Below are 18695 nucleotides of genomic sequence, written 5' to 3'. Positions count from 1 at the left end.
CATAGCTGATCATGTATCTCAACACCCATTTCCCGTTCTATTCCATATACTTCAATTTCCTTTATATCAAAACTATCTCAGTTAAAGGCGCTCAGTGACTGAACATCCATAACCCCCTAGGATATAGAATTTATAAGATTCACAATATCAAGAGTGAAAAATTGTCTCTTCCTCGAAGTCTTAGATGGGCAACTCCTTATCTGAGACTGTGACATGCTAGAAAAGCAAATACTTGTCAGTGAGGCAGAATATTTCTCACAGTGTGTATGGGTATGCACAGGGAGAACTTCGGGACAATATCTTTCAATTCCAGGTAGCAATACATTCATTGATTTTGCCTTCAAAAGGTAGATTGCAATTCAGCTCACTGTAGGGACAAAGGACAACAGGATATTTGAACTATTATCTCAAATATGTGCACTCACAAATTTAAACAACAAGATGGGCAGCATGGTGACTCAGTGGCTAGCACTGCTGCCTCACAGCGCCAGGGACCCAAGTTCGATTTCAGACTTAGGCGACTGTCTGTGTGTTATACATTCTCCCTGTGTCTGTGTGGGTTTCCTCCGAGTGCTCCGGTTTCCTCCCACAATTCAAAACTGTGCAGGTTAGGTCAATTAGCATGCTAAGTTGCCCATAGGGATGTGTAGGTTAGGTGCATTAGTCAGGGCAAGTATAAGATAGGGGTCTGAGTGGGTTACTGTTTGAAGGTTTGGTGTAGACTTGTTGGGCTGAAGAGCCTGTTTCCACACTGTAGTAATTCTAATTCTAAGATGTTGTGATTCAACATTAATGGTTAATTTTTGTAATGACAGAGGCTTTGCCAGAATTATTCTCGGGTTATAAATAACCAGTTGCAAATATCGCACTACTTCTTGGTGAAGACATCTGCCAATAATGGAACTGACGACTGTGAACAAGAAAGAGACATTTGTTTTAGATTTAACAAGTGAATGCTCTCCACCGTATTTCAAGCTCATTGCATTAAATTTTATATTTGCTGAGTAATTGCAATTAAATAATTCACTCCAAAAGTAATCACCATGATCTTCAGGTTTTAAAAATGAGATCATTGTCAGGAACACTTGTGCTCGTGCCTTGGGTCAGATAGCCAATGACCTAATGTGAAAGAGTAGAGGTTAACAGCCAGATTGCATTTTTTTTGTCATGAAATTAATAGTCTGCTGTGAGAACTTGCAGCAGAATATGCACACAGAAGCAAACTGTACTAACAGGTAGGCCTCTTCAGCGGCTGTGTGGATGCCAAGAAAATGTAATTATATGGCAGTTCTGGGCCAGGTGTTGGACCTTGCAACTTAGTACCCAAGAAAATGTTGAAATAAAGTTTCCTGTTTCTGCCAGAGCCAATTAAAATTGAATTACTTCCTCACCTGTGGAATTTTTTATATGTTGATTTAGCTCTTGGAAGATTCAGAAAACATCGTATTGAGGGCTATATTCCTGCATCGCCGGAGGCTATTTCTGGTGCAAGGTGCTGTGTTTTTAATTATTATACACAGCAAATAAAAATAATATTGTGTTTACCAAACATGATGTGTATGTCAGTTAGGTTCCTAAATTTGAAAATACAGCAAAGTGTTTTGCAAGACAGTTTACAGTGCCAGCAACACTGGTGTAAACAAGATAGTTGTGGTTCCATCAAGTTGGAGTTTTGTATTGCCTATAGACTTTCTGTGCCAAGGGATGAAGGGACTGAACACAGATGAATTCACACACTGCAAGTCATGTGAATTTGTTTTTGTTAGGTTTTCCCATGTGTCCATTCTAAACCTAGCAAATTAAACTACCAATGAAACCAACATGCTGGGCAGAAAACAGAAAAGGCTACAATCCAGTTACAAGACACTAGTTCCTTTCAAAGCTTGTATCCTTGTAATTAACTTTGAACACTGTAGTAATTGCAATGTTTTATGGAGACATTGAAAAGGAAATGTAAACCGTCTATAGTTATTGCTAGATTAATAAAGTATGGTGTGCCTAATGTATTTCAGTAAAATAATTAATTAGATTGTTTTCTATTCTGGTATGAAAGGGCCTAAACTCCCTTGTTATCCCTTACAGTAACTCTCGTGGGAGAATGGTTAAACTCCCAGAAAATGATAATAGAGACATGATCACTCAGGCTCCTATCATTCCTGGAGTTTTCCTGATTTGCTGAGAAAGGAACCACTCCTGATAGTAAATTGATTAATGAATAATGTACGCTTAGAAGGAAGGATCTACAATTTCTGTGGAATAGGCATCGAAATGATATCCAGGCTAGTCTCCATTTACTCTAGAGATCATGTCTAAAATTAAAGAAGGCCCTTGGCTACACCCCAACACCCCCTCCACCAACCCAAGGGAAAACTTGCAATTCCTCACTCATGGGGCAAGTAGATTGCAAAATGTATTCATTGTGATACATTGCCCTTATCTGCTCCATGCAAATGAGAGGATCTTCTATTTACCCTGTGAACAGGGCCCAGTGCTACAGTGCATTTGTGAGGCACATTGTTAGAATAAGACACAATACTGATGATCAATGGAAATTTGAAACCCTTGCTCTTTCACAAGTAAACCTAAAGGTGGAGTAATGCTTATGTCTGTAAAGACGAAAACCTGTTACATATGCTTAAAGTTAAGGGTTTTAATTGATCCACATTATTGAAATCCCTAAACTTAAAATCTGACATAAACTCTGACACTGAAAATGCATACCAGATCTACCAGTATCTGAAGGAGTAAGGTTAATGTTTTCAAAATGACTCTCCATCAGATCTGAAATGCCTTGTCAATACATATCCATTACTTAAATGTGATGTTTTACATCAGAAAATCTCTGACTTGGTTTCTCATGTTGAATATCGATAATGGAAACAAATTGAAATACTAATAAAATTATTTGTTATCTGGATGACCTCAGGCTTTTGGGTCTTTCGAATAAATGCAAGTTCTTTTTCTGGTGTTGCAGAATTCTTTTTATGTGATTCCTGGCAATTTTGAGTATCTACCTCTGAGAGGTCCATAGGCCACATTGTGCACTGTTACAAAGGAATTTTGACTTAATACTGATGTAAAATATACAACAAATCCCGGTGCTTAAGCCATTCAAATTGAATTTAGATTGAAGTGCTGTATAAGCTCCTCAAGGAGATACTCACACACTGCATTGGTTTCACATTCACTGCAGTAAAACTCTGCCTGGTGCAAAGCAAATGTTCCCTTGTGGTCAAGGACATTCCTGATAGTTCTTTACCATTTCAGTGTTAACAAGGAACTGATTTTCTTGTTGTGTCTTTTGTTAATGACTGAAATGTTACTGGCCGACTCTCCAGTGATTACAGAACTTTAGGCATTTGTGTCTTTATTACAGTTATTGGAGGTTTTAACCTTACTGCCTGAGGTTTAAAGTCGATGCTGAGTATTTGTTGATTATGATAAAATGCTGCGGAATGAAAATCAAGTGATTTGTGAATCAAGCGGCTGATCTGCCACATCAGCTTCCCATCCAGGTGATTAGCTAAGAATCCAGCCTTCGTGTTTCGAGAATACCTTGAATTTACTCGAAGTGGAAATGTTCACAAAATTCATATCAGACAGCTGTGTTCTGAAATGCTTTATGCTCTTTTATTGTGCCATGTCAGTGCACACCATTTGGTCTGGATTAAGTGCACTGCCCAATGTAAATATGCATGAGTTCATCAACAGAACGAGCCCTATCAGTGGAAAGAAGTGTAATTAAACAATTTTGCAAGCTGAATGGAAATTATAAATGATGATCCCATTTGCTCCAAATCATTAAAATATTTCATGGGGAAAGTGCTTATGAGTAGAGGCTCAAAATCATAAGATGAATATTCATTTCAACTCATTTATCTGTCAAAATCTACACATCCCATTGCATCACCAAATTCAGTAATTTCAAAGTTTTCACCCTTACCAGTCTATCATTTCTGATGTTGGTCATACTTTGTTTGGAAAAGCAACTAATCATTAGCTTAAACGTTTCCTTCACATGTGTGAACCTACCGCTCCTTGCAGGGCAGCCCCTATTAGGCTCATCCCAAACTCCACTGCCTGAATCCTAATTTAAAGCAAATCCCATTCACCTGTCTGATGTTTACTAACTATATTGGCTACTTGTTATACATTGGACTTGATTTTAAAATCTGGATCCTCATTTTCAAATTCCTCCATAACCTTGTCATGTCTTGTCTCAGTATCCTCCTCTTCCGAAACCCTTCCAAAATATCTGCACTCCTCTAATGCTGGATTCTTAAACATTCCTCACAGAGTCACAGAATCAGAGATGTATAGCACGGAAACAGATCCTTCGGTCCAACTCGTCCATGCCAACTAGACATCCCAACCCAATCTAGTCCCACCTGTCATCACCCGGTCCATATCCCTCAAAACCCTTCCTATTCATATACCCATCCAGATGCCTTTAAAATGTTGCAATTGTATTAGCCTCCGCCATTTCCTCTGGCAGCTCATTCCATACTCGTATGCATGAAAAAATTGCCCCTTAGGTCTCCTTTATATCTTTCCCCTCTCACCCTAAACCTATGCCAACTAGTTCTGGACTCCCCCACCCTAGGGAAGAGACTTTGTCTATTTATCCTATCCATGATTTTATAAACCTCTATAAGGTCACCCCTCAGCCTCCGACACTCGAGGGGAAACAGCCACAGCCTATTCAATCTCTCCCTATAGTTCAAATCCTCCAACCCTGGCAACATCCTTGTAAATCTTTCCTGAACCTTTTCAAGTTTCACAACATCCTTCCGATAGGAAGGAGAACAGAATTGCATGCAATACTCCAAAAGTGGCCTAACCAATGTCCTGTACCGCCGCAACATGACCTCCCAACTCCTGTACTCAAAACTCAGACCAATAAAGGAAAGCACACCAAACGCCTTCTTCACTATCCTATCTACCTACGACTCCACTTTCAAGGAGCTATCAACCTGCACTCCAAGGTCTCTTTGTTCAGCAACATTTCCTAGGACCTTACCATTAAGTGTATAAATCCTGCTCAGATTTGCTTTCCCAAAATGCAGCACCATCTAAATTAAACTCCATCTGCCACTTCTCAGCCCATTGGCCCATCTGATCAAGATTCTGTTGTAATCTGAGATAACCTTCTTCGCTGTCCACTACATCTCCAATTTTGGTGTCATCTGCAAACTTACTAACTATACCTCTTATGCTCACATCCAAATCATTTATATAAATGACAAAAAGTAGTGACCCAGCATAGATCCTTGTGGCACTCCACTAGTCACAGGCCTTCAGTCTGAAAAACAACCACTCTCTGCCTTCTACTTTTGAGCCAATTCTGTATCCACATGGCTAGTTCTACCTGAGATCTAACCTTGCCAACTAGTCTCCCATAGGGAAACTTGTCGAACGCCTTACTGAAGTCCAGATAGATCACGTTCACTGCTCAGCCCTCATCAATCCTCTTTGTTAGTTCTTCAAAAAACTCAATCAAGTTTGTGAGACATGATTTCCCATGCACAAAGCCATGTTGATTATCCCTAATCAGTGCTTGTCTTTCCAAATGCAAGTACATCCTGTCCTTCAAGATTTCCTCCAACAACTAGCCCACCACCGATGTCAGGCTCACTGATCTTTCCTTGAGGTCTGTGCCTTCAGCTGCTGAGGTCCTAATTCTGGAATTTCTTCTATAAGTCTCCCTGTCCCTCTTTTTTTCCTCCTTTTAGATCCTCCTGAAAATACATTTCTTTGCACAACTTCACTTCTAATATCACCTTAAATGATGTCAAATCATGTTTGACAATTTTTCTGTGGAGCCAAAACCTGAAAAATGAGATTAGCCAGATCTTTTTTGACCAGCATGAACACAATGGACTGAATGACCTTTTTTCTGTGAGGTAAATGTCTGTGCATTTATGAGAATCCGTTGAAGGAGCAAGACGAGTTGTCATTCGGGTTTTATCTTTTATATATTCTTTATTATTTTATATATGTCCATCAAGTTTCCTCTCAGTCTCCCTTCCTTTTCAAGGCTGAAGAGACCAAATTGCTCCAGACATTGCTCATCAATCAATTGTCTCACATCAGGGATCGGAGACATAGCTCTTTCCTGCAGTGCTCCTGAATCTTCAATGCTTCCCTTGTGCTTTGATAACCAACACTCAGTATGAAGTCTGACCAGAGTGCTGCAGTTTCAACATAACACCTCAGCTTGTAATTTACGGGTTTAGTTATATAATTCAGCATCCTATCTACTTTGTTGATTACTGCTCCAGAGTGACTCGACATGTTAAGTGCTGACTGAGTCTGTTAGAGCTCTTTCATTTCACCATTAGTTAGTTCAATGTCATTCAAGATGTCCATTCCCTGAATTTTTTCCGTTGCTTTCAGTGTCTTGCATCCATCTGTATTAAATTTCTTCCTCAATGATTTCCAGTCTCTACTCCTTCACTTTTTACGGTGTTGCCAACCTCATCTGATTCAACTGCCCCATTCAATTTAGCATTGTCTACAAATACAACCAATTTACATAGAAATTCTGCTCCATTTAAAAAAGAGGAGAAGCCCCAGTGCTTTGATCAGTCCTCATATTGAATGCAGATCTCTAATGATAATTATGGTATAGCGCTGAGCATTAAGGCAGGGATTTGTTTTCAGCAATTAATTTGTAGCCTTTTTGGGTTCCTTGCTTTTGCAATCCGTCACTCTCTTACGCAAACATGATGTTTGTAAGATCAAAGCAAATTTGTTTTTGGCATAATCTTTGAGAATTTATTTGCATATAAAATACAAGATGTATGTTTATAAAATTACCTTGTCATGTTGGATTGTCTCAAAACTGCTTGTGCAATAATTTGCGTGTACAGTGCAGTTAATTGACATATAGGTACATTTCATCACTGAATCATGCTCAAGCCTGATTTTAAATGAGAACTTACTCATCAGTGCCATAGTCATATCAGTGAGTGCCGATACTTCCATGTTCATTATTACAAAATATCGTGCCAATCACAACATGAGAACATCCCAAAGTGCTTTTCAGTCAATAAAGCACTTTTGAAGTCCAGTTACTGTTGCATTGTAGGAAACATGGAGTCAAAATGCACACAGCATGTTTCCAAATGTTACAACATGATAATGAGATGATCTGTTTCGTGATTTTTTTGGTTTAGGGAAAGATATTGGCCAAACACCAGGAAAAACTTGCCTGCTTTTCTTCAAAATAGAATCTTATTTCTTTTAGATTACAAAAGGCTGACAGTTGCATCCCTACCTTTTGAGCTTTTTTGTCCTGGAGGTGTTCATATCACTGGCACATCATTGTCGACTGACAAAAACCAAAATCTGTTTCTGTTTCATGGGCTGTACAGATAACAGAAGACGTGACCAGATTGATGAACAAAAGCAGGATGAGATTTTTCTTCCATTGAAAGTAAAGTTGCCATAGTCTGACCAGACCATCATGCTGTTCTCTCATGAACTAGAGACAACTGAGGTGCTGCTGTTTTTTCATCGAATTCCTACAATGTGGAAGCAGGCCATTTGGCACATCAAATCCACACCAACCCTCCGAACAGTAGCCCATCCAGCTCCCCCCCCCTCACCAATCTCTCAAATTCTAAATTTCACATAGCTAATCCACCTAACCTAACATTTTTGGACTGTGGAAGGAAACCAAGGACCCAGAGGAAACCCATGCAGACATGGGGAGAATGTGCAAACTCCACACAGACAGTCACCCAATGGTGCAATTGAATCCGGGTTCCTGGCACTACGAGGCAGCAGTACTAAACACCGAGCCACTGTGCCACCCTTTTGGTGGGGCAAATCAGGGCAGGAGTTATACATTTAATGGGAGGATCCTGGGGAGTGTTGCCAAACTAAGAGACCTTGAGGTGCAGGTTCATAGTTTCTTGAAAATGAAGTTAGAGGTACACAGGGTGGTGACGAAGGTGTTTGGTACACTTGCCTTTATTGGTCAGTGCATTGAGTAGAGTAAGCTGGGATGTCAGGATGTTGGTTCGGCCACTTTTGAAATGTTGCATTCAATTCTCCCTGCTTTTGAAAAGATATTGTTAAACTTGAAAGGGTTCAGAAGAGATTTACGAGGATGTTGCCATGGCTGGAGGGTTTAAGCAATAAGGCAAGACTGAATAAATTGGGTCTACCTTCCCTGGAGTGTCAGAGGCTGAATGGTGACCGTATAGAAGTTTATGAAATTATGGATGAAGTGAATAGCCAAAGTCTTTTCCTCAGGGTAGGGGAGTCTAAAACTAGAGGTCAGAGGTCTAAGGTGAAAGAGGAAAGATTAAAAAGGGTCCTAAGGGGCAACTTTTTCACACAGAGGGTGTTACATGTATGGAGCCATGCTCAGGGCATTATTCTGCATTACAAGCCAGCTGTCCAGCCAATTGAGTTAACCAACCCCATTGTTATCATTGCTTTCAGATTATTCTTACATTGATGTCCAAATGGGCAAGAGTATCACATTTCAGCATTTTTGATGTTTCAGAATTTTAGAATCAATTAATCTTTCTGGTAAGAGATTTCAAGCTCCTAAATTCACGTAGATTTTTTTCTCTCTCTTCATATTTAGCCAATGGCATTTACGTTCCTTACGTCCTCTCTTGCTCTGATTCCTTAACTCTTCTCTTCCTCAATTCTAATTCCTCTCTTCTGAAATATCCAGCTCAGATTTTATATGATTTTCTCTTTCCTGATTCGCCAGACTCTCTCCTGGTTGCTTCTGCTTTGCCCCCTAAATTTCAAGAGTCATTCATTTTAGGAAACGTGGAGGATGAATCTTTGCATAATACTGTGTTCTAGATTAGGATAATACCGGAGCAAATTAAACTTTGGGAATGAGTGAAAAAACTGTGCTTTTGTTTTTGTATGACTAACAAAGAAAATGTATGAACATCATTAGTTGCCATCATGCTGCCAGGTTGCCAAATATAAATTTAAGACAAAAGTCTCATGCATAACCATGACTTCATGTGAACATTCCACTTTCTTCTGATTACAATATTTTATATCTGACCTTTTTCTTAAGCATATCCCAATCTCACCATGAGCTAGATAATGGGAAATCTGTTAGTACTTTATAGATTTTGTTTTACTGAGTCATAACTGTTCCAATTATTCTTCGTGAAATCTTCACTGACTCTCAGAATTACAGTTCACAATATGATAATTTCATTCCTGGGTTACAGTTACTTATGTAATTTTAAAATTTGACCAGCATTAATAAATATCATACAGTAATATAACATGTAATATATAAATAAAGAGTTTCTTTTCTGATATATTAACAATATTTTAATGTTTAATCTTTGAAGTGCTCTCTTGGGAAATAAATAAAAATGTAAAATATAATGAGCAAATTTAGCTTTTTAAAAATTCTCAAAAACAGTCGAGACTTAAATGTATTTCAATATATTATCTTTAACCCAAATGCAGACAAGATGATTATTTACTATTCGTCGCAATTCTTTCAGTTATTTATCAGTTTGTGTACAGGTTCTTGGATGTAATCCATTAAGAACTGCCTTGCAAGGCAATAAATAGATAGCTCAAAGCTTTGTCTTGATGTTCATAAGTGCCTGACTTATTCCTATTCTTGCTCTGCATCTCTGGATCAACAATATCTTCAATGGCAAGTTCATTAACTGCTCGGGATTTTGAAACTAATATAATTCTATGCATATTAGTTGGCTTTTTGCCATTAAGGCAAAAGGGATATCCCTTCAATATTTTTACATTTGTCATAAAGGAATTTTATACTTGTGAAGAAATGATTGTTGTATAGACTTGCCTTGTGTTCGCAATGAATATGAAAGGTTAAGGGGTCATAGTGTCAAACTGCTCCAATTGAAATGTTTAAACTGATGAAAGGATTTGTACAATGGATAGAAAGAAATGTTTTCCTTTGGTGGGAGGAGTCTAGTACCAATACCTCAAATTTAGATTGCACTATTTAGGAGTGCTGTCAGGAAGCACTTTTTGACATTTGGAACTTTTCGTCCTTTCCTTCCACCAAAGGAAGTGATATTTAGGCTAAAATTGAATTCAACTGAAAAGTTCGAAGTTGAAATTAATAGAACCATTTTAGGCAAGAGTAATTTGGAACAAGTGGTGGTAGGTGAGTTAAATTGCAAGTCAGCTATGACCCAATTGAATGATTACTGACACATATGTCCTTTCCTGGGTAATAAGCACTCAAAACTTTAATTCAACTTTTCCAACATGGTGGATGTTTTATGACTCTATTTGCATCAAACAGTTTGCTTTTCTCTGTCCTTCCACAGAATATCAGATTTCTTTTTTAACATATAAAATCCTCAGAACATTTTGGAACAATCAAATACTTGAATGGTTCCTCCCTACCCAGACCATAATCCTGCAACACTGGAATCACAAGGGAATTCCAGGCACCATAGCACAATTTTATCAGCAGCTGGTAATGATTCAATAAAGTAGAGACAGCCTGTGAGCATTTTGCTAGTCGTCTGCTGTTAAACCCAATGCCTAAATAACAATATAAGGCTGTCAGAAATACCAGTTTTTTTTTCACCCATCTCCTTATGTCTATATGTAGTCAAATGCATTCAGAAATGGCAAGTATCAGCTGTGTGCTAACGTTGTAATTTAGCTGAGTTGATTCAGAGCTCTAGATCTTTATTTTACAGCTATTGTGAATCTTTACATTTGGATCATTGCAGTTGTGTTTTATTGTCTGTCTTTTGACAGGTATGGTACTGAAATCAAAATTGAAAATGTTTATTTTGAGGAAAGTTTCAGACTTTAAGCACCTTCTATTTGCTATACACAACAGAGGGATAAGATTAGGCCATTCAGCCCTTCAAACTGTTTTCATTCAGTTAGATCAAGACAACTCTGTATCTCACCTCTTGGTTCCTATCCATTAATGCCCTTGAATATTTGACAACTTTTGGATTTTGATTTGGAGGTGCCAGTGTTGGACTGGGGTGGACAAAGTTAAAAATCACACAACACCAGGTTATAGTCCAACAGGTTTATTTGGAAGTACTAGCTTTTGAAGTGCTGCTCCTTCATCAGGTGGTTGGCTTCAGACAACCCCCTGATGAAGGAGCAGCACTTAGAAAGCTAGTGCTTCCAAATAAACCTGTTGGACAATAACCTGTTGTTGTGTGATCTTAATTTTGGATTTTGAAGTTTTCAATGGATACCCAGTGTAGTGCTCAGTTGTTCTGTGCTTGATTATCTAAGCCTTTAAGTAGTCTTCAAGCAACTCCAGCAAATTCTGGAGGCAGCAGTTCAAGCAGTGTGAGAAAGAAAAAGTTAAAGTAGCCTTTCAGGTTGGCCTTTTTACAATTTTAAAAGTTAATTGAAAGCAAGGTAACTCTCAGAACCAGGACTTTCACATTTGTGGGTCAAGACAATTTGGAGGAGGGAGTAAAGTCTCATTACTCTAAGACACCAATCAACTAGATCATTTCATGTGGGCTACCCATTGATATTCCAGAGAATATGAACCGATGTGTTCAAGAATATAGGAGAGAAAGACTGCACGTTAGGAAGAAGAAATGATCAAGTCTTCCACTGGTATTTTAATGAATGGTCAAGGTAAATTTGAAGCGTAATTTTAATGTGTAGAAGAAATTATACCTGCTCATGACACTGACTTAAAACCAAGATGTGGTTTAGAATTCAGCGGAAAATCTGGGTATTATTTTCCTAAACATTGTAGGAGGAATAATTGAATACCAATCTTAAAAATTGGATGAAAGATCATTCTTGTAGGACAATAGACAGGGATTTCATTGAAACAGCAAAGACTGGAGAAACACAGCAGCTCTCGCAGCATACATGGAGAAACAGGGTTAATAGACTCAATTATGATGAAGAGTCATATCAGACTCGAAACGTTAGCTCTGTTTCTCTGTCAAAAGATGCTGCCAAATCTGCTAAGTTTCTCCAGCACTTTCTATTTTCATTTCAGATCTAAAGCATCTGCTTTTATTTGAAGGATTGCTAATACTTGGCTGTAAATCTTGCAAAGTTTAAAACAAAACAAGCATAAGCAGAACAGATGCTTCATTGCATGGACTGAACAAAGCTGGAACCAATAGTCTGGTTAAGAAAGAATCAGAAATAATCTTTATCCAGCTCTTCTGCATAGTCTTTCCCTCTCTTTCTGATCCCACAAAAAAAAACATTATTCCTAAACATATGAAAGGCTTGCTGGCAAACTGCTTTCTGGACTGTACCTGTGGTGCAGTAACAGCTGCTTACAGAATTGTCTTGTATCTTTTCTTGTCTCAGGGACCAATCTACTTGTCACTGTCAGTTCTAAACCACCTACTAGGCCTGCAAGACTGGCTACTGTTTGTCTGTTTATGAATTAACTCAACTGGAGCTTGACTGTGGAGTGCAAACACGAGCTGTAATCAGCAGTTAAAATACTTCAATCACAGCATTAGGAATGCAACATGGCTTGATTTATAGCTGTATGGGAGCTGAGTTATTATGCCAATGCTTTATCAGATTTAAATGATGTGCATCTCTGAGGGAAAGAGAATTTTCATAAAAACATTTTCTTCTAACTAAATTAGTCTTTTAAAGGATTAAGCAAGTTCCAGTCCTGACTAGTCATATAAATACAATGGTTACAAAAGTATTCTCAGAAAACTGCAGAGAGTAACTCACCTCCTGACTCCCCAAAGCCTGTCCATCGTCTGCCATAAGTCAGGAGTATGATGGAATACTCGACACTTGTCTGGAAAAGTGCAGCTTCAACAACACTTAAGATGCTTGACACCATCCAGGACAAACCAGTCCGTTTCTTTGGAACCACATCCACAAACATTCACTCCCACCATCACCAATGCTCAGTAGCAGCAGTATATGCCATCCATGAGATGCACTGCAGAAATTCACTAGGATTCCTTTGCCAGTGTCTTCCAAGCCCATGACCACTACCATCCAGAAGGACAAGGGCAGCAAACTATCTACAAGTTCCTGTTAAAGCCACACATCATTCTGACTTGGAAATATACTGCCATTCCTTCTGTGGTGTTGGGTCAAAATCTTGGAACTCCCTCCTTAATGTCTATCCACAGCAAATGGACTGCAGCGGTTAAAGAAGACAGTTCACCACCATCTTTTCAAAAACGACTAAGATGGGCAATGAATGCTGGTCCAACCAGTAACACCCACACCCTCTGAGTGACTTAAAAAGAAGGAGAAAGTGAGGTCTGCAGATGCTGGAGATCAGAGCTGAAAATGTGTTGCTGGAAAAGCGCAGCAGGTCAGGCAGCATCCAGGGAACAGGAGAATCGACGTTTCGGGCACAAGCCCTTCTTCATTCCTGAAGAAGGGCTTGTGCCCGAAACGTCGATTCTCCTGTTCCCTGGATGCTGCCTGACCTGCTGCGCTTTTCCAGCAACACATTTTCAGCACTGAAAAAGAAGACCCATCACTTATTATTTTAATTTAATTTTAATTCTTCTACAGCCCAAGTTTGTAAACATGGTCACAAAAACAGTGCAAAGACTTGCATATCACAGAGTCAGTGAATCAATATGGATTAGGTCCTCAGCTACGTTGGAAACTACTGAGTTAGTAGATAATTAAAAGATATAATAAAAGATATGTGGAAATGAATATAGTTTCATTACATAGACAATTGTAATACATCAGTGTTCCATATTGCTAGCAATTTGCGTGCAAATGTTTGAAACGTTATGTATGCATCACGCTTCCCCTGGCTAAGGCAGGTTATTATACGTTTGGTGCAGTTATCAGCATTGTATAAAGCAGGAGGTTAAAGGGCTTTTCACTTGGTTTATCAGTGGACTCGACTCAGGAATTATGATCGGAATGATGTCATCTGCTACCAAGTCAATTATAACATGTAAACTGCAAACACATTGCTTGGGAACTGGCAGAATATCAGAGCTGAGCTGATAACATTTAAAGGACAGGAATGCCCTTTTGAGCCTACATTTTGAACACGGAGAGAGCAGTTATTAACAATCTGCATAGGGAAAGATCATTTACTTTGAAATGCAACTCATCAGATACAATCAAAACCTTCAGTAATGGATTCAAATGGCAACATGCAGCATAGTTTTAAGGATTAACGTGATTCAAAATAAACTGTACATGTTAATTGAGTGCATTTTCTTAGTAGACTGTCCAAGTAGGAAAGGGAAACAAACATAGCGAAAAGAAAGAAAAATATGTTTTTAGAGTCATAGAGTCATACTGCATGGAAACAGACCCTTCGGTCCTACCAGTCATGCCTACTTAATCCCCAACTAAACTAGTCCCACCTGCCTGAGCTTAGCCCATATCCTTCCAAACGTTTCTTACTCATGTACTTATCTAAATGTATTTAAAACGTTGTAATTGTGCCCACATCCACCACCTTCATCTGGAAGTTCATTCCACACATGAACCACTCTCAGTTTTAAAAAAAAAGTCCCTCATGACTTTTTAAAATCTTTTTCCTCTTTCCTTTTTGTAGTACTTTGTGCAAAATCAGGATATCCCCGAAATACAGCCACTACTGCAATATAAGAAGAACAGCAGCAATCGATGCACAGTAAGCTCCCCTAACTAGCAATGTGTTAGTGACTATATGGTCTGTTTTACTGATGTTAATTGAGGGATGAACTTTGACCTGGGCACAGGAAGAAATTCCCTGTCCTTTGAATCATATATGGGACCTTTTACATCAAGCGAAAAGATAGCCATGGCCTTCGTTTAATGTCTTGCCTAAAAGATAGCACCTCTGACTGCAGTATTCCTACAATTCTGCACTGGAGTGTAGTTATTATCTCCCCTGATAATTGAGGAACTTTAAATGCATTGTGGTCAATGATGTAAAAAAAGCAAGGTTTTACAGCTCTCCCCATCAGGCTTGTTTTTACTGAAGGATGGAGGTTGGGTGGGTAGCCCGCCAATCTCTTGCCTACACTTAACCCACACGTGGAGGAGGGGTGGTGAGATACCCAGTAGCCTGTCAGCCCTTAGCATTATTGAGGCTATTAAGTTGTCACTAAGGCCCTACATCCACTGCCATAAAATACTGGGCCGTAGAAGGTGTTTCAGAGTGGGAAGATAGTTTTTCTACCAAAGTTAGTGAAAAGACGAGTTGAAAGGGGGAGTACTTCTTTTGGTATTTTTTCTGTGCATATGGCAAAGATCCCAACATCCCATAGGATCATACCCCTTATCTGTCCTTCAGTAATTTGGCCTCCACATGCTGCTTTCTTGTCCTCATTCCTATCTCACCTGTCAGGATCGTTGACCTTTCCTGACCAAAAAAGGCCTGACTTCTGAGTCTCTGGATGTTCGTGTTACTTTTTGTGAGCTTGTTTGTAGCCTCAGCAGTGTCCACTACCCTCTTCTGGTTCTCCTGATACATAGGAGGTACCTGGTCAATTGGATGGTCAAATTCTTGAGTGTAGAACATTATTCCACTGAGGGTTAAAGTCATCCACACTGCTGTGAGGCAATCTTTTTTAAAGGTGTTTGGATTTTTAATACAGAGATGAGCAAAGTGCCTACTCTCCACCCTCTGTCAACCCATAAAGAGAGAAGAAAGGTTTATGATGCTGTTGGTGTTGCCTACCTGATAATTCCATTTGACTGGCCATTCCTCACAGTTTCTCATTCCTAAATTCAAGGCCCTGGTACTCATAACACAAGAAAATTGACCATTTTTTCTTCACTTTTGCCCATGAACTCCTTTGAGTCCAAATCTGAGAAATAACATATTCAAGAGTTTATCACAGTGTACATCATTATAATGAAATATGAGCTCTGTAGAGACATACAAATTTGTAATGTGTTTGCTGCTTGTTAAAAAGCTGCTTTTCCACTTCTTAATTTTTTTGAGAGACAGTCAAAAGTTTCAACTGTTTTTATCCTAACAGCTTTGTTAATTTAAAAGCAGCACTTCGCAAAATCATGTTAGTAATTAATCTGTATTTAGGAGGTTGTCCCTTACTAATCTCTCCCTCCATTTATAAAGTTAAAAATCACACAACACCACGTTATAGTCCAATAGGTTTAGTTGGAAGCACTAGTTTTCAGAGCACTGCTCCTTCATCAGGTGGTTGTGGAGTACACAATTGTAAGACACAGAATTTATAGCAAATGTTTACAGTGAGATGTAACAGAAATTATACATTGAAAAATAACTTGATTGTTTGTTAGGTCTCTCGTCTGTTAGAATGACCATGATAGTTTCACTTCTTTCATTTGTAAATCACAAAGCTCTTTTTAAAAGTTACATTCTCAGGTCAACTCTAACAATTGGTGTCAGGCCAGATAAGATGTTAGGTGTTAACCCCCTGTGTTCTGTTGTCTGTGGCATAATGTTTAGACTGATTCTAATCTAAAAAATGAGTTAACAGAGTCTTACATGGATTCATGCAGTTTTTGAGCAAAGTACAATGTAACTCTGCATGTATAAATTCAGCCCAAGATCACTGAGACTGCACAAGGATACCAATAGACTTTACCTATTACCATGGGGAAAGCATGATCAACCTCGGGGACTGCAGTAGTTCAAGGAGAAAGCTCCCTGTCTCATATTATCCAGAGATGGACAGTAAATGACAGCTTTGTTTGTGCCTCCAAATCTGAAGATCAAATTTTTTTAAATCAACTAATTAAATATTGGCAATGTGGTGTCTTTAGATGCAAATGTATAGTTTAAGTTTTTAAATTAAAGGACATTAAATCTCAGTGTGTCCTGGATCCACATGAATTAGTGCAGTAAATAAAGAAGTTACATTTCTTTAACAACATAAGATCACAGAACATACCAAAACACTGCACAGACAAGTGAAGTACCATTGAAGTGTGGCCATGGTTGAAAAAAAACAACCAATTTGCACACAGAAAGATCTCACAAATTGCAATGTAGTAGCAACCAGATTTGTTTTTTAAACTTTCGTGGTTCAAGAATAAATATTGACTGAAAAAGCAAGATGCTTCTTTCAGATTGTTCATTATTATCCTTTTATGTTCATTTGAAAGGGCAGATAGAGCTTTGGTTTAATGTTCTATCTGAAAGCTGTCACCACTGACAGTGCAGCAGTCTAGATTTTATACTCAAGTTTAGATTACTTACAGTGTGGAAACAGACCCTTCGGCCCAACAAGTCCACACCGACCCGCCGAAGCGTAACCCACCCAGACCCATTCCCCTACATTTACGCCTTCACCTAACACTACGGGCAAGTTAGCATGGCCAATTCATCTAACCTGCACATTTTTTTGGTCTGTGGGAGGAAACTGGAGCACCCGGAGGAAACCAATGCAACACGGGGAGAATGTGCAAACTCCACACAGAGAGTCGCCTGAGGTGGGAATTGAACCCGGGTCTCTAGCGCTGTGAGGCAGCAGTGCTAACCACTGCGCCACCGTGCCGCCCCATCGTTTCTTTAATATATACTTTATAACTCAGAGGAGAAACTGAACCAAATGAAATATACCTACAATATGAATATTTATATACTTACTATTTGCTTAATGTTTGTCATCAAGGGCAGTTGTGTTGATATTGCCAATGGCTGCAATCTGACACTACAGGAAGATATGCAGAAAAATAAAGCATGAAAAATGAAGTTGGATAAAGAAATGGAACAAAGGTGAAAGATTAGTAAATAGTCATTGATGAGTCTGAGAGGAAGTGGGGACTCCAGATGCTGGAGATAAAAGAGTTGGGAGTGTGGTGCTGGAAAAGCACAGCTGGTCAGGCAGCATCCGAGGAGGGCTTATGCCCAAAACGTCGATTCTCCCGCTCCTCGGATGCTGCCTGACCAGCTGTGCTTTTCCAGTACCACACTCTCGACATAGATGAGTCTGGGACAAGAGTAATAATGGTATACCATTGTTTTCTTACATTAACTGCCAGCGTTATGGATATTTCAAGTAATGGAACAGATGATGTTCGGTATGACTCAGTTCTGGTCGCCCTATTATAGGAAAGATACGGAGGCTTTGGAGAGGCTGCAAAGAAGGTTTACCAGGATGCTGCCTGGACTGGAGGGCTTGTCTTATGGAGAGAGGTTGACTAAGCTCGGACTTTTCTTTCTGGAGAGAAGGAGGAAAGAGAGGTGACCTGATCGAGGTATACAAGGTAATGAGAGGCATGGATAGAGTCAATTGCCAGAGACTTTTCCACAGGGCAAGATTGACTATGAGGAGTGATCATTTTAAGATAATAGGAGGAAGGTATAGAGGAGACGTCAGAGGTATGTTCTTTACGCAGAGAGTTGTGAATGCATGGAATGTGTTGTCAGCGGTGGTGGTGGAAGCAGAGTCATTAGGGACATTTAAGCGACTGCTGGACATGAACATGAGGGCGCATAGGTGAGGTTATTTTATTTTAGATTAGGAATAATCCTCGGCATAATATCGTGGGCCAAAGGGCCTGTTCTGTGCTGTACTTTTCTATGTTCTATGTTTGATTATGTATTTCCATATCTAAACAGCCATCTCTCCTAATAACAGCCATCTCTCCTTCGTCATTTCCGCCACCTCCAAACAGTCCCCACCACCAAGGAGATATTTCCCTCCTCTCCCCTGTCAGGGCTCCGGAAAGACCACTCCCTCCACAACTCCCACATCAGGTCCACACCCCCCACCAACCCAACCTCCACTCCCGGCACCTTCCCCTGCAACTGC

The 18695-nt window shown here is 39.3% G+C and overlaps 1 protein-coding gene across 10 annotated transcripts in view; it reads left to right on the top strand.

Moving 5' to 3' along the window:
* Positions 1-18695, top strand: part of LOC122550511 (protocadherin-9) — a 700876-nt gene that overhangs the window by 54163 nt on the left and 628018 nt on the right. For 6 of the 10 annotated variants that reach the window (XM_043691349.1, XM_043691348.1, XM_043691345.1 and 3 more), the window contains exon 2: positions 14519-14596. The exons of the other annotated variants lie outside the window; for them this stretch is intronic. In XM_043691349.1, the coding sequence (XP_043547284.1) occupies positions 14519-14596 (78 nt within the window). The remainder of the gene's footprint in view (positions 1-14518; positions 14597-18695) is intronic. 10 annotated transcript variants of the gene reach the window in all.

Source organism: Chiloscyllium plagiosum, chromosome 6, assembly GCF_004010195.1.
Source record: "Chiloscyllium plagiosum isolate BGI_BamShark_2017 chromosome 6, ASM401019v2, whole genome shotgun sequence".
NCBI classification, from domain to species: domain Eukaryota; kingdom Metazoa; phylum Chordata; class Chondrichthyes; order Orectolobiformes; family Hemiscylliidae; genus Chiloscyllium; species Chiloscyllium plagiosum.
Note: the sequence above shows the minus strand (reverse complement) of the source record. Positions and strands in the feature narration are given on the sequence as shown.